Genomic DNA, 15,332 nt, shown 5'->3' with positions numbered 1-15,332 from the left:
ATATACATATAATAATCAGACAATACAGAGATCTTGGTTGCATATATCTGCAGATATAGGGTTAAGCCCCCAGGCCGTACGTCAGGGCGTCTCTGTCACTGGGGGTCCCTAACACTGGGTATGGGTCTGGGGTGTGGGCCCCCAACATGCCGACACAGGCTGACTACTCCAGGGCAGCACACAAATGAAAATTAGTAAGTGTTAAATAAGAAGCACATAAGTGCTATGTAGGGAGGTGAAGGTGTGATTAAAATAATACAATAGGGAAAAAACATAAATGTTAATAAAGTGTTAGGGTGTGCTACCCTGGAGCAGACCAGCCATACCAACAAAGGGGGAATCACACTCCCAAACCCATCCCATGCACAATAACAAATTTATGGGCCTAATAGCCCAGTGTAAGGCCCAATAGTGTTTTGCTTAGTGCGTCTGGTCCCATGCTGACAACATTTCTTATAGAAATGTCATTAGACATGCTTCCAGTATGTCACCAAATCCACACCCTGGTTCATGCAAGTCAAATTAATTCCAGGCATGTCGACTTCACCTTCAACTGTCACGAGTGTCCTGCTATAATGGGGATTCAGCTTGCTGCATGTCACTGGCTGGTTCACTAGAAGAGTGGTGACAACATCTCCCCCCTACATAACTCTGCAGCTGCTTGTGGTTTGTCCAATTTGGTAGAAAGGAGTAGGGAGGAATGTACCAATGTCAGTGGCTGGGGGGAGGTAAGGAGAAGTGCTGATATACAAGAAGGAATGATAATGCATTCTATTATAGTGACAAAAGAATGTTGAACTCTGCTCTCTGACATTTAGTATATGTTTACTAGGTCCACTAGGTTAGTGTGCCTGACACTCTGGGGGAGATATATCAAACCTTCTAAACAGAGTATCTCATAGCAATCAATGAACTTGTAAAATAACTATCTATTTATCAAGCTGATAATTGGTCCACTTCTCAACTCTTCAAAAGCCTTGATACATCTCCGCCTCTGTGTTTGAGAGCATGTTACACACAAAGTCGCTCCCTCGCATCGCAGCTGCTGCCTGGCAGGATGAAATGTGAGGTAATTTAATCCCTGAACTAATTTAATACATGGTTCCCTGCCTAGTTTATATGCCACATTGCACTCGTATTAATGTATATGTTATTTTTAAAATAACATTGTAAACCATATCCACCAGTCAGAAATTCGCTTGAGTTCATCTGGGCACCAAGCTTACCAAAGCCAGCATCTGATTGGTTGCAGGGGTTAGTCAGCCTTCCTTATTTTCCCCATGATTCTGCTGCCTACATTTTTGTGCCCTGTTAGTACCACGGGATTTATTCTCTGTAAACCCCCCGCTGGTTATTGTTTTTTTTTGCACAATAGACAAAGGAAAACGTTAATCTGGTAATGAATTCAGTTTCCCATAGAAAAAGCTTCCTGTTTTAAATGAATTTAAGCTAATTCATTTTGATTTACCACAGGACACTTATGATGTGGCATAACCTCGCCTAAATATAACATTTCCTGGCACAACTGTTGAAAAACGCCACAATTCCAGTGGGTTCTTGGTTTAGAGATAATAAAAGGCACATAATTAACTATTGGGTGTGCACATGACATAATATATTACAAGCCAGTACATGGCAGTTTGTGTTTAGATCTCTCTGAATTCATCACCTTTAAATAAAGTTGGGATTATGGCCAAAATAATGCCGCTGTAGTAATATTAATAATAAGTGTCGAATTTACTAATCTTCTAAAACTGAAGAGAGTTGATGTTGTCCATGGCAACCAATCAGATTCTGTCTGGTTGCTATGGGCAACATCACCTATTTTCATTTTAGAGGCTTTAGTAAATTTACCCCTTAAGGTGCATACGCACTGTGCACAAACTGCCATGTACTGGTTCCTTTGTGACCATAAGGTTAGTAGTGAAATTGTTAATAATAAAATATAACTTTTAATCAAAAATGCGCATCATCCGACACTACCCGTGGTGCCGGCGCACACGGGCAAAAGTCGCGGAGACTGCCGGTATCCCGCTCCCACTAACCCGGCTCACACACACTTCTCAAGGTAACCGGTGGCTCTCGCATCAGTGAGCGGCACCCGGCGTTCCTGCAATACTCTGCAGTAACAGGACCTCGGGCACCGCTAACATCTGACAGCAGAAGCCGCTGTCTCTCTTCCTTCACCTAACTGCTTTTCAGAATCAGTACCCCTCTGATCTTGGGTACCATGTTTAAGACCCAATGACGACAGAGGGCTGAATATGAAGGCACTGGGCACTTTATAACTGGCAACTGCAACAAGTATTATGCTAATGGCTGCAAATTACAAATAAGCCACATTGCCTGTCTTATCCAATTATCTCACACTCTCTCTTCAGTTAGTGCAGATATTCAGGTTGTCCTGCAATGCAATTAAAGCAACAGGTCCCTTATATCACGGAAAACTGACAGCGGAAGTGTGACTTGATACTTGGTTACTGACCTTAAATTACACCTGGAGGTGACTAATATTTAAGGCACCTCACAGCACCATCAGCTGTCTCATATACTTTGGTTCTCACAATCACTTGGATGTGCGGTAACCTGTCTCTTTTTTCCACAATGCTTGGTGGATTATATAGGTGACAAAAATTCTGAAACCAGATAATCTTCAAGTACCTATTGATACATTTTTACTAGAAGGAAGTGACTGGCTGAACGTAGACCTTGATGTTTACACAATTGATTCATGTGGAGCTACAATGTTGCTATTTTGCATTTACTAAAACCAGGCAGAGATACGTTTAGATGTATTTAATAGAAACTAGCAGAATGAGTATTCTCCTTTTTTCTAATTGATAACCAATTTCTCTATTTAACGGTATCTACTCTCTGTGTCCTTGAGGAAGCATTTACTAAAACCAGGCAGAGATACGTTTAGATGTATTTAATAGAAACTAGCAGAATGAGTATTCTCCTTTTTTCTAATTGATAACCAATTTCTCTATTTAACGGTATCTACTCTCTGTGTCCTTGAGGAATTCCACCTCTACAAATGCTTTCGTGGCTTTTGGCAAATTCAAATCCCACCCGATAAAGGTAGCAGGAAATTGATAACACATTGAAGTATTAAACTATATTTGTGTGTTATTTTGGGGTGTGGTATGAATCACCGACAGTCGGGATCCCGACAGTCATTATCCCGACGTCGGGATCCCGACTGCCTGGTCTCAGACAGCATGGCCAGCGCAACAAAGCCCCTTGCGGGCGCGGTGGCGAGCTACGCTCGACACCTATTCTATTCTCCCTCTATGGGGGTCGTGGACCCCCACGAGGGAAAATAGCCGTCGGGAACCCGGCCGTCGGTGTATTAACAGTAGGGATCCCGACGTCGAGCTAATGACTGTCGGTATCCCGACTGTCGGGACCCCGTCCGGCACCCGTTATTGTAATCGCTGTTCTGATCATCTTTTATATATGTATGTATGTCTATTTTGCCACATATTTTAAACGTATTTGATTAAAAGTTACATTTTATTATTACCAATTTCACTACTAATCTTAAGAGTGCCCCAGTAAAAAGAGTCTTCTTTTCTCCGATCCTATTTACTTATGTTTAGACTCTGGGGAGCACCACCAACTTGAACATTGACCCACAGAAGGGCATAAATAGATTATTATCGTTCCTTACAGATATCATCTAGTGTTTATGGCGTTTTAAGGTTCACAGGCTTTTGCTGCTTACAGATATGTGATATTGACTAATTTTCCTCAATAACAAAATAAGCACATCTAATTTTTACTGCCTCATTTGTTTGATTTGGTTTCTTTTTATCTACTTTTGGTCTTACATTGAAATTTGAGTTAGTATTAGGACACTGTATCTACTCACTGTTTTATAGAGATAAGAGCCTTATTCTAGTTCACTCTTTTTGACAAAATCCTTCTTAGATGGACAAAACCATGTGCACTGCAGGTGGGGCAGATGTAACTTGTGCAGAGAGAATTCGATTTGGGTGGGGTTTTACTTCAAAGTGAGAGCTATATTGCAGTGCAAAAATAAAGCCGCCAGTATTTACCCTGCACAGAAACAAAATAACTCACCCAAATCTAATTCTCTCTGCACATTTTACATCTGCCCCCCCCCCCCCCCCCCCCCCCCCCTGCAGTGCACATGGTTTTGGCCATCTAAGAAGGATTTTGTCAGAGAGAGTGAACTAGAATAAGGCCCTAAGAGAGTTGAACTTGTTTATCCCTTTGAGTGTCAATGTTGCTGTGAGGGACCCTCAAATTATCTATTAAAAATCCGAGCGCCACTCACAGTGACTGTTCTTTTAGTATACAAATACAGTCAATGAATCGAAGTTGAGTTAAATATATATATGAGCGGCGCTGGCATTTTTAACATATATTTTGAGAATCTATTACAGCACCGTTGCCACTCAAAGGGTTAAATTAAAAGGTTGCTTGGCAATTTTCACACCAATTTTGACAAATTTCCTTGGGCACTCAAAGGGTTAAAGAAATTGATCCATTCTAATTTTGTTATTGTGTAATTCACTAGCTTTTCTTTCACTGAATTCTCAAAATGTGCTTTGTAGGGAGCAGCTATTTTGTGTGACTGTAGCGTCGGACTCGGCACTCCTTATTTTTAAGGCCGAGTACAGATGTTGGTTGATTTAAATAAATGACTTTTGCACCTGTTGACATATAAATAAATTAATACTGTCCCTAACTATGGCTATTAGGATCAAAGTTCCTCATTTTTTCCTTCCTTCAGATCTCTCTCGAAATTAACATTGTAGCCCAGTATTGAGCTGAAGGAACCTTAAATGAACTGGCCCCAGCTGTCCAGCAGTGTATCAGCATAGCAGTGAGGCAATCAGCTAGGACTTTCACTTAAGACCTAGCAGATACTCTGTTTCATTGAGAGACAGGTCATTCTCAGGTCTATGAGCCTGATGAAGACACACACGAGCAGGGATCTGATAGCTTTCAGAACAGGTGGAAATAGAAAGTTCTAACCGAAGACTCCATACAAGTCAAGTTGTTATATACAGTATCTTCACAGAGAATATTGGGTGTCTTTGGGCCAGATGTATCAAGCTTCAAAAAGTGATAAAGTGGGGAGTGATAAACAACCAGCCAATCAGCTCCTACCTGTCATTTTTCAAACTGAAAATGACATGGCAGCTAGGAGCTGATTGGCTGGCTGTTTATCATTCTCCATTTTATCACTTTTTGAAGCTTGATACTGTACATCTGGCCCTTTAAATGCAGATCTAACCAACTAAAGGCAGCAGCAGGGCACTTTGTGTTTCCCATAACTGATTGGCACTATACATTTAATCTTGTGTTTTCGAAGATCATGATGGTGTTTGTTGTGTACCCGGCTGTCATGGAAGCAGGAAATGACTAAGGGGTTTATTCTAGTTCATTCTTTCTGACAAAATCCTTCTTAGATGGACAAAACCATGTGCACTGCAGGGGGGCAGATGTAACATGTGCAGAGAGAATTAGATTTGGGTGAGTTTTTTTGTTTCTGTGCAGGGAAAATACTGACTGCATGATTTTACACTGCAATATAGATCTCACTTTGAAGAAAAACCCCACCCAAATCTAATTCTCTCTGCACAAGTTACATCTGCCCCACCCGCAGTGCACATGGTTTTGTCCATCTAAGAAGGATTTTGTCAGAAAGAATGGACTAGAATAACCCCCTAAGTACATAAAGGAAGCATTAAAATAACTTTGGATAAACGTATGAAGTTTGATCACTGAATAAAAGCAGCATGCCTCTTCATCCTCAAGGCATAACGCTATGTCGTTTTCAAAAGCAGCTCTCGAGAAGATTTCCACACACAATGGAATTTTACAACCTTCTGATAAGGTCGATGTCCAAGCGGTATTCATAGAACACTGACGTCATCTCCACTTGTCCCCGCTAGATTGTAGTGGTGGATACTTGTGCAAACAGAATTCTGTGGAATATAAAGTGACTACAAGTCCACCTGTGTGATTGTGCACATCTCATAAAAAAGAGGTGGAAATGTAATCGTTGCTCCCCTGGTGCTCGGAAGTTCTCCAGTCTGGCCAAGCTCCAGGCAATGATCTTTTTATACAGCTACTGTCAGTGATCACCTTGTGGTGCCATTGAGTGCAGAGAAGAAGTGATGCAGCAATACAAGAAGGACAAGGAGTAATAATATGACAGGGATTTACTAACCTGTCCACCACGCTTCACTATCACCTTAAAGGACTACCAGGCATGTCCAAACTATGGCCCTCCAGCTGTTGTGAAACTACGCATCCCAGCATGCCTTTCCATAGTTCTAACATTCTCTAATAGCAAAACTGTGGCAAGGCATGATGGGACTTGTAGTTTCACAACAGCTGGAGGGCCATTGTTTGGACATGCATGGACTGCTCAGTAAAAAAATAATAGTATAAAAGATGACTTTTGTAAAAGACCAACTTGTAGCCTCCATGCAACCTGATTGATGAAGTTGGGATATTTTACATTGTATGGACATTTGCTGTTCTGCTTAGTGCAAGCTTTTGCTCGCTGTTATCAGCCAATTCCTGCAGTGACTACAGGGGTCAGGCTGCAGCAACTTACTTGAGATGATAGGATAGATGCTGTGTGAAGGAAAACATTTCCCCATCATGCTCACACTCAGAGAGTAGGCATAGGTTTTTAATATTTATTTAGGGGTATGCGGTCATTAGGTCGACAGTGAAAGGTTGACACATGAAAAAGTTTGACATAGTCAAAAGGTCAACATGGAAAAAGGTCGACACGAGTTTTTCATACCTTCCACTGTACTATACCCCCACAACTGCGAAAATGTTTATATGTCGCAGCAGCAGCCAGGATTTGTATTGAAATACCCACTGATGTTGTCTCTGGGCTGCCGCTTGCATACAATGATACAGACGTGACAAGCACATTAGTCAAAAATCAACCTTCGTAGTAACTCTAAGGCCACGCAGAGTGGTCGACGGAATGGAGACACTGGAGCCGGGTCCTCTTTGGGGTCACACAGTGGGGCCAAGAGACACCTTGTGCGACCGAAAAGGAGATGTGGCTGTGCATAAGGATGGCTTGGCTTTGCTGGGAGGGTGACCCAGGATCAGCCTGCACCCCTCCTGTGATGCCATTGGTTACACCCCACAAAACAGTTGCGACACTCCTGCATTTTAATGCCCACACTGCAGCCATTACACATGCAGTGGCAATATAACGCTCTACAAAATCAACATTGCATCTATCTTTGAATCAGGAAGAAATTTGTTTTAAAGTCATTAAAAGGACCAGGTGGCAGATTAGAATTATTATGATAGATTTCTAGTAGTTCACTACATGTCATGATAAGCCCTGTTACTGTATCCCCTATAGTGCGTGACGTTAATTGCTTCCATGCTACATCCCCGGGGTCACTATTTCCCATGCAGTCCTTGTTAGAATGCCTGAGGAAGAGGATATTACATCCCTCACTCGGAGAGAAGTTATTTCTCTAGTCTATGTGGCTCTGGTCAAGTTCAAACTCAAGATGTCTAAAGTCTTCTATAATAATTATCTGTGAAAATAATCCTGTCTGCCTGATCATCTCGCTGGGACCAAGCATTTTGTTTTTTCACTTGAGATTGGGGAAGGTTGTTTGTAATAAATAACTTCTGCTTCTTGTGCCTGTTACTAGGATGTGGTTAAGCGGGTCACCAATGTCTAGGTTAACGCCAAAGGTCAACAAACAGGGAAGGTCGACCTATAAAAAAGGTTGTCATTGTCTCAATGTCGTGTATGTTAAACTATGAAAAAGTCCCAAAATATTTTTTAAACAATCATGAAAATCTTCTATCTGCCTTTTTATGTGTTGACTATTGTCATGTCCACTTATTGCTTGGGTTCATCTCTTGACCATGGGGTTATTGAGACCAGATCGCACGGCTGCTAATTCACTGCGTGAGCAAACATCGATAGACTGCGCATGTGTACGGCCTGTAGTACGCATGCGCGAGGCCTTCCTGCAATAAAATCCTGCTACTTACTAGGTCACTGGCCGTATGCAAGGTGATTGACAGGAAGCTGGCATTTGTGGTTGGAGTTGGAGTTTTTGGGAGTGTGACTGTAAATGCAGGTGAGACCAGGCAGATTGGTGGAAGGTGTGATGTCAGCGCCAGCCCAGATCTGACTGCGTCTATCACAGCCGCCGAGTAAGTCCTGGGCTACGCACACACTGGAAATATCATTAGATGGGCAGCGGCTATCTAATTGCAGGGTGCTGCTTAATCGCGCCAAAACAATCAGATCTGGATAACGGTCCCCCCATGTTGACTATAAGTTGTCGACCTACAGACTGTCAACGTAGACCAGAGATGTAGAACCTTTGGCTGTTGTTGAACTGTACATCCCAGCATGCCCTGCAACAGTTGTAGCATGGCCAAATAGCAAAACTGTAGCAAGGCATGCTGGGATGGATAGTTCAACAACAGCTGGAAGTCAAAGGTTCCCCATTCCTGACCTAGACATTGTCTGTCAGGCATCCAGATACCCTGTTAATAGCAGTACTTTTATCAAAGGCAGTCTGTATCACAACTGGAAATAAAATATTAATTTTCCGACTTATTTATGCTTGGAAAAAGTTTTTTTTTTCTTTTTTAAACCTTCATCTTCTCCATAGATTGTATGCTATCTGTTTCCCTTAGTGTTGCTACATTGTTGCACGCCAGAACAACCTTTATGCCATTCTGTTGTAGGGAGTGGCATGAAGCTGACACCAAATCGGTCAAACATATAATTTTGCTTGCAATATTGCTAGGTCTGGTGCACAGCACACCTAACCTGACCTTGGCCCTTGCAACCGCAGGAGCGTGCATATTGAGCGTATACGGGGGGCCAATTCAGGATCACTCGTGTGATCCGATTTTGGCCCCAGCCCAGATGGTCGGGGTTTGCTTTTGCGCATTTCTGCAGAAACAGTGCTGGAGCAGGGGAACTCCCAGCGATTTAGTGGCGTCCCCATGGAAATGCTGTGCGTTTATTATTATTATGTAGTCAATATCTTTCGTCAACATCTTTCGTCCAGGACACTGGGTTCAAGGGAAATGTCTTTCAACTAAATTGGTCAAAAAAATTGTACAGTGTGTATGCACCTTTACTGCTTTAAACGGGACTTCCGCTAATATGTATGCGCATTATTGAAATTATCACAGTGCTTATATGTATTACACTACAGTCCTCACGGGTCATGTTTTCAGGATTTATCACTTCGGAAGCAGGTACAGTAGGATAAGTTTTCACCTAGCCAAATAAATTAACTCACACGTTCAAGATTAAAAAAAGCAATCCTGAAAACATGATCTGTTCAGGATAGTTAGTAACTGGAGTTTTAAAAAAACCCTGACCTAAGTAAACACAAGAAATATAAATTATAGGAAAACACGCGTTGTATAATTACAGATTTTGGCTTAGTTCCACATTTAGGAAATATATTCAAGATAACTCATTGTAATAAACCATCTGTAACACTAATAATAATAATGGTGCTTTTCCTTTCAGCTTCAAATATTTAGGGGTTTTCCATGGTTGGATGATCTTATATTTTTGTGACTGTTACTTTACGCACGCCTTTATGCAGGGCCGGAACAAGGTCTGTGGGTCCCTGGACAACAAAATTGTTTGGTGCCCCCTCCCCAGACAGAGGCAGGTTGGTCAAACACACACACACACACCCCCCCCCCCCCCCCCCACCCCCTGGACGGAGGCAGTCCGTCCCCCCCCCCCCCCTCCCCTGGTACCTGCCCAGCTGGGGAGGCAGCGGGGTCTCTGTGGCAGATGGGCAGTCAGCGGCGGGGACCCTGTGGCGGATGGGAACTAGTAGCGCTAGTAGTTCCCATCTGCCGCAGGGACTCCGCTACTGACTTCCCATCTGCCGCAGAAACTCGCCGCTGACTTCCTATCTACCGCAGGGACCCCGCTGCCTCCCCAGCGCTGCATGGACCCCGCAGCCCAGATCCCTGCGCTGGCCCGGTACCAGGGGAGTGGGGGCCCCCGGATGTGTGGGGGCCCCGGGGTGACCGCGCCCGGTTGTCCCATGGATAATCCGGCACTGCCTTTATGACTTGTTGAAATAAACATCAGTTTAGCAAAAGATTCAAATAATGACATGTATGGTGAAAAGCCCCTTTAAAGAACCCCCCCAAAAAACAGTTTTATACAAATTGTACAACAACCATATTTGCAGTATTCCATTGCCATTAGATGGAAGAGATCTGCTGTATAAATATAACTGCATCGTTCCAAATGCTGATCTGCTGTGGTATCCAAGGACATTGTGCATAAACAAATCTGCATGGGTGATAAAAATGACTTAAGGCAGCGTTTCCCTTATACAGTATATGCCAAATCTATTATTTTAGGAGCAAGTTTACTTCATAGTCTTCTCCATAATATATTCCAGGAGATGACTAATTACCTTTTGTTCCACTCTGTATAAAAGAGATTCCCCAATCTCGTTAGTTCTCTGCTTCCTCAAAGGGTTCAGTTGTGTCAAATATTGTTTGTTTGGATTTTTTTAAACATCCTTTCAGGAAATTCAAAATCTTGTCGAGCTAAGTCCAATGTTCTCATTAAAGGGCAAGTAAAGCCACTGTTTGGCATTGATAGATTACAGGCAGTGTAAAACTGAGCTGAGTAATGTCTATGATAAAAATGTGGTATGTATAATTAGCTAAATATACCCATCGCGCTCTTGCACTCTGCCACTGCTGATTGCTGTGTTATAGGCAGATGTTCTCCTGTTACTTAACAGACAGAGGGGGCTGGCTCAGCGATGCACGCAGATGCTGTGATTGCCAAACGCAGCGGCTCTGCTAAAATGTGCTGTTGTCCCACGATTTGTATTAAGAGGTGTCACTGATCTGCCGATTGGGAACGCAGACATCAAACACACATAATTAGAGTAAACCTACGGTTGTGCAGCATGGTTACCGTAAAGGGGTGTACACACGGAGCAAATCTGTGCTATTTTCTAAGCAATCTGACTAGATTGCTTAGAAAGTAAGCACAGATCTCTCCTTATGTATGCTCCGAGAGATTAAATATCTCTTGCTAACTAAGTCAGTGCATGCAGTCACAATCTAGTCAGATTGCTTAGCAAATGATTGCAAATCTGTCTGTGTGTACAGAATGAGAGATACTGATCGCAATCTCTCATTCTGAACCACTACCCGGCCTATTTTTGCTTAAGCAAAATTGCTTAGTAAAATTGCTTAGCAAAAATCTCTGCGTGTGTATGTGCTCTCCATGGGAGATCTTGACACCAGAAAAATTGTTTAGCAAAATTGCTTAGCAAAATTGCTTAGCACAGATCTCTACGTGTGAATGCCCCTTAAGTGAGATGTTTGAGCCATTGTAACTGCGTATTAAGATCGCAGTCGCAAGATGAGATTTGCCCATGAAATGGTCAATGTACGTCTGTGTTTGATTTTTTACAATTGCGGCACCTGTGATTTTACACAGTGGCAAAATAAATCGCTCATCATTGCGTCCATCTCTTACTCAGACCTAGCACTTGGTGGACTGTATATCACATGATATATGCGTCATGATCCAGTAATGCCCAGTATATCAAATGACCCAGTATATCGCATGATCTCAGCGTCATGGTCAGTAATGCCTCAGCTTCTTGAGCTACTGTTTAATATCAGTGTATCATTGAACTATGTATTGTGCCTTACGGGTTAATATAGTCAAATCTATAGTCAACAGTTTTCAATTATGAATTTTCTTGTGATGGTGAATGTAAATGAATGACTTCGCTCTACCAGATTATGACTGAGGTTACTTCCCAAATCCTATTTATTCCCTTTCACTGCAGTAACCACATGTTACTGACTCCGCCCACTGTGTCGTGGACAGTTACTCACTGCCACCACCAGGCTCCCACATTGGCACCGGAACCCGCTTCTCCTTGTGTCCTACATTAGTTTCTTCCTGGAATGTGTGGTCATGCTGCAGCAACACTTCCTTGTTGGTGTCAGCTACTTCCCACTGGCATGGACCAGCCTGAACTGGGCAGCAGAGATCTTGGAGAAACTGTGCTCAACCCAGAACAGGCAGAGAACAGGGTTTTGCACTGTCCCGATGGTTACGGAATGTAATTAGATGTCAGCTCCTCGGAGCAGGTAGATGTCTACTGCTTTGATGATCATACTTTACAAAGACAGCACCTGAATCTGATTCAGACCATGACACATCTGTGTCTGCATCTTATGCCGCATTGCATCTATCCGGGTTTCATATTCATGACTGAGTGTGCAAAGAGAGAGATACCCATGGCTTTGGATACAGTAATCTGTGGAACCATGGAAACTTGCTTCAGTCCCATTCTAGGTGCAGTTACCCTGGCAGTGTCTGGGACTGTATGTCTGAGAAAACCACCACTTCTGCCACACTCATATAACATGCAACAAGGTCCCAACGAGCCTTCCCAAGGTTAGATTTGCCCTTTAGATGGTTGCCACTTTAATGCACCTGGATGTTGCCTACAGCTTCACATGGGCAGAATGCTTTATTTTACCCTTCATGTTTCTTTTGAGTACTGTATTCCTGATGGAGGGACAAAGTGCCAGCATTGCATCGGTCAGGATTCCGGTGTCGGGATTCCGACCGCCGGGATTTTGACCACATCCCGACATGTGTACAGGCAAAAATTGTCGTACTTAATAACAGACATTTTGGCAACCTAAGCTTAAATGATGTGTACAATGTCCAGATTTAGTGGCGATGCTCTGTATTGTTATAAACAGGATTACCTTTTTGGCCTAATCCACCCAGAGGTTCCCCAGGACACCTTGCATTGGTGTCCCAGGACCAATTCAAATTATTTATGGTCAATATAACAGGCAAAACCAGTGCTCAGAGACTCGCCAGATTCCCTGAGCTGGCGGAGAGGCGCTGCATCTGACAGGGACGCGCAAGCAGCTCACATGTCCCCTTCACTCCGCGGCGGATGGCGTAAACCCTGCCCGACTCCGCTTCAGATAGATGGGCAGGGTTAGGGGGGGTTGCGGTGAGCGGCAGGGTGGCTGCATCAGAACGGAGCACTGAAGCGTCTGGTGTGCACCCGCCCCCTTCTAGCGGCTGGCAAACAGCGGTGGATGGCGATAGAATGCCCCTGGGCTGGGGACGAAATCGGATCTTTACGAGTGATCCTGAATCGTCCCCTTTGTGATCGCATTACTCTGTATAACCATCTGCTAACTTTAAACACTGTGACCGTGAACCTTTTTTATTCCTCCGGTTTCCTGTAACAATGATAATCACACCGACCTTAATATAAGTGCACATATTTACCTTCTAGATCTTGCTAATATTTAATGGGCTGCTCACATACATAGGCCCTTATTCAGATCTGATTGCAGTACAAATTTGTTTGAAAAATGGTCAAAACCATGTGCACTGCAGGTGGGGCAGATGTAACATGTGTAGAGAGAGTTAAATTTGGGTGGGGAGTGTTGAAACTGAAATCGAAATTGCAGTGTAAAAATAATGCAGCCAGTATTTACCCTGCACAGAAACAAAATAACTCACACAAATCTAACTCTCTCTGCACGTTACATCTGCCCCACCTGCAGTGCACATGGTTTTGCCCATTCTCCAAACAAATTTGTACTGCGATCAGATCTGAATAAGGGCCATAGAGTACAGTTTAATATTACCATTCACTACTGCATGCCTCATTTTAATGACCCTCTCTTACTATTTTTATCTGTATGTGTTTGATTACAGAGCTCAGGATCCTGCTTCAGCTGAGCTTGCTGTGGAGTTAAAATCAGAGAAACGAAATGACCAGCGCGGGTTATTGGGATCGCATGGGGGAGGCGGCCCATCTGCAGAGGTCAGAGTTCATTCATTATCACTTCCTGTTAACAAGGCGCTGTAATCCTTCGATTCTAAAAGTACATGTTTCTCTATTTCCGCAGTGTTAACAAGCACAGACGCCGGGCTCTCCTGTTTTATGGACAGTGCCATCTTTGCTTGACCCAGAAGTCAACTGACCTCTCCAACCTGTGGATTAAATATGTTCATGACTTCTTGCAACGGAATCAAAGTTGCAAGAGAAGAAATAATGCAAGGACTCAATATATAAGAGATTACGTCCAGAGATCCCGTGGAAAACCAATAAGCTGTTGGGAGATCCATTATTCTGCTTTGGAATTTTTTTATTGTTTTTGTTTTTTTTATGTTATGGACACGTTAAAGTTACCATACTAAGGTCTATTGTTGGATATACCCACAGCCTACAGTTGCCTTAACTGGTGTATTTTTCATCACTGTATTACACACCTCCGGCCATCCTTCAGTTACCCTGCGGTTTTTGTGTTTTCATTTGGTGTTTTTTAAGCTTATGTGTTTTGTTTTATTTTTTACCTTTTTTTTATTCTCCAAATGTATGTAAATGATTTCCACATTTTTGTTGTTTTGAAGCTGTTCTCCCAGCATGCCTTGGGGCAGCAGTTTTCAGTGGGCTTTAAACTGTTACACTGGTGTTGGCCTGCTTCTGTCCGGCCTGTATGTATATAATGGATTTCGCTATGGTCATTACACTGGTCAGACCCCTACTACATCTGTCTGTTATCATTATTTCGACATTGCCAGATTTACAGGAACATAGGGAATACTTCTTTTATTGCACAGGTTCTCAAACTCGGTCCTCAGGACCCCTCCCAGTGCATGTTTGCGGGTCTCCTCACAGAATCACAAGTGAAAGAATTAGCTCCGCCTGTCAATCTTTCAAAATGTGTCACTGAGTAATAAGTGCACCTGCATTGTGTGGGGTCCTGAGGACTGAGTTTGAGAGCCCCTGAGCAACCATATTGCCAGCGATTGGAGTGTGCAATGGCAATAAATCGCTGTGTGCGTGTTCCCGTTTTTAGCCTCCTTATGACCGCTAGTCGTAGGTGCTTGCTCCTGAGACCAGCTGATTCCCTCTGCGGCTCCCCCGGCAGAGGTTCCCTGTCATCAGCGACCATATCTGGTCGCTGATGAAAAGGAGACACTGGGCAATATATTGCTCAGCAATATATCGCCCCCGTATGTACACAGCTTTACACATTAAGATTGGCTTGCTGGCTGCATCTGTCTCTATGGATGCACAGGAGACAGCTGTCTCCTGGTATTGTGCTTTATTTATGTGAGTGTACTCGTAGGAATCATACAAATCTGGAAATGCACCTTGTTTTCACAATGTTTGGTGCCCATAAGAAAATAAAACATGAGGACGATGGAGAACCAACACAATATAATTGAACTCTATTGCCTGTGTTATTTAAACAATAAGACAAAT

The 15,332-nt window shown here is 43.1% G+C and overlaps 1 protein-coding gene across 1 annotated transcript in view; it reads left to right on the top strand.

Moving 5' to 3' along the window:
• Positions 1 to 14,607, top strand: part of BCAM (basal cell adhesion molecule (Lutheran blood group)) — a 64,270-nt gene extending 49,663 nt beyond the window's left edge. Inside the window, exons 15-16 of the mRNA XM_083162566.1 lie at positions 13,775 to 13,883; positions 13,969 to 14,607. Coding sequence (XP_083018692.1) covers positions 13,775 to 13,883; positions 13,969 to 13,974 — 115 coding nt within the window. The 3' untranslated portion in view covers positions 13,975 to 14,607. The remainder of the gene's footprint in view (positions 1 to 13,774; positions 13,884 to 13,968) is intronic.
• Positions 14,608 to 15,332: the final 725 nt, after the last annotated feature.

This window comes from Crinia signifera, chromosome 19, assembly GCF_055691185.1.
Source record: "Crinia signifera chromosome 19, ASM5569118v1, whole genome shotgun sequence".
NCBI lineage: Eukaryota > Metazoa > Chordata > Amphibia > Anura > Myobatrachidae > Crinia > Crinia signifera.
Note: the sequence above shows the minus strand (reverse complement) of the source record. Positions and strands in the feature narration are given on the sequence as shown.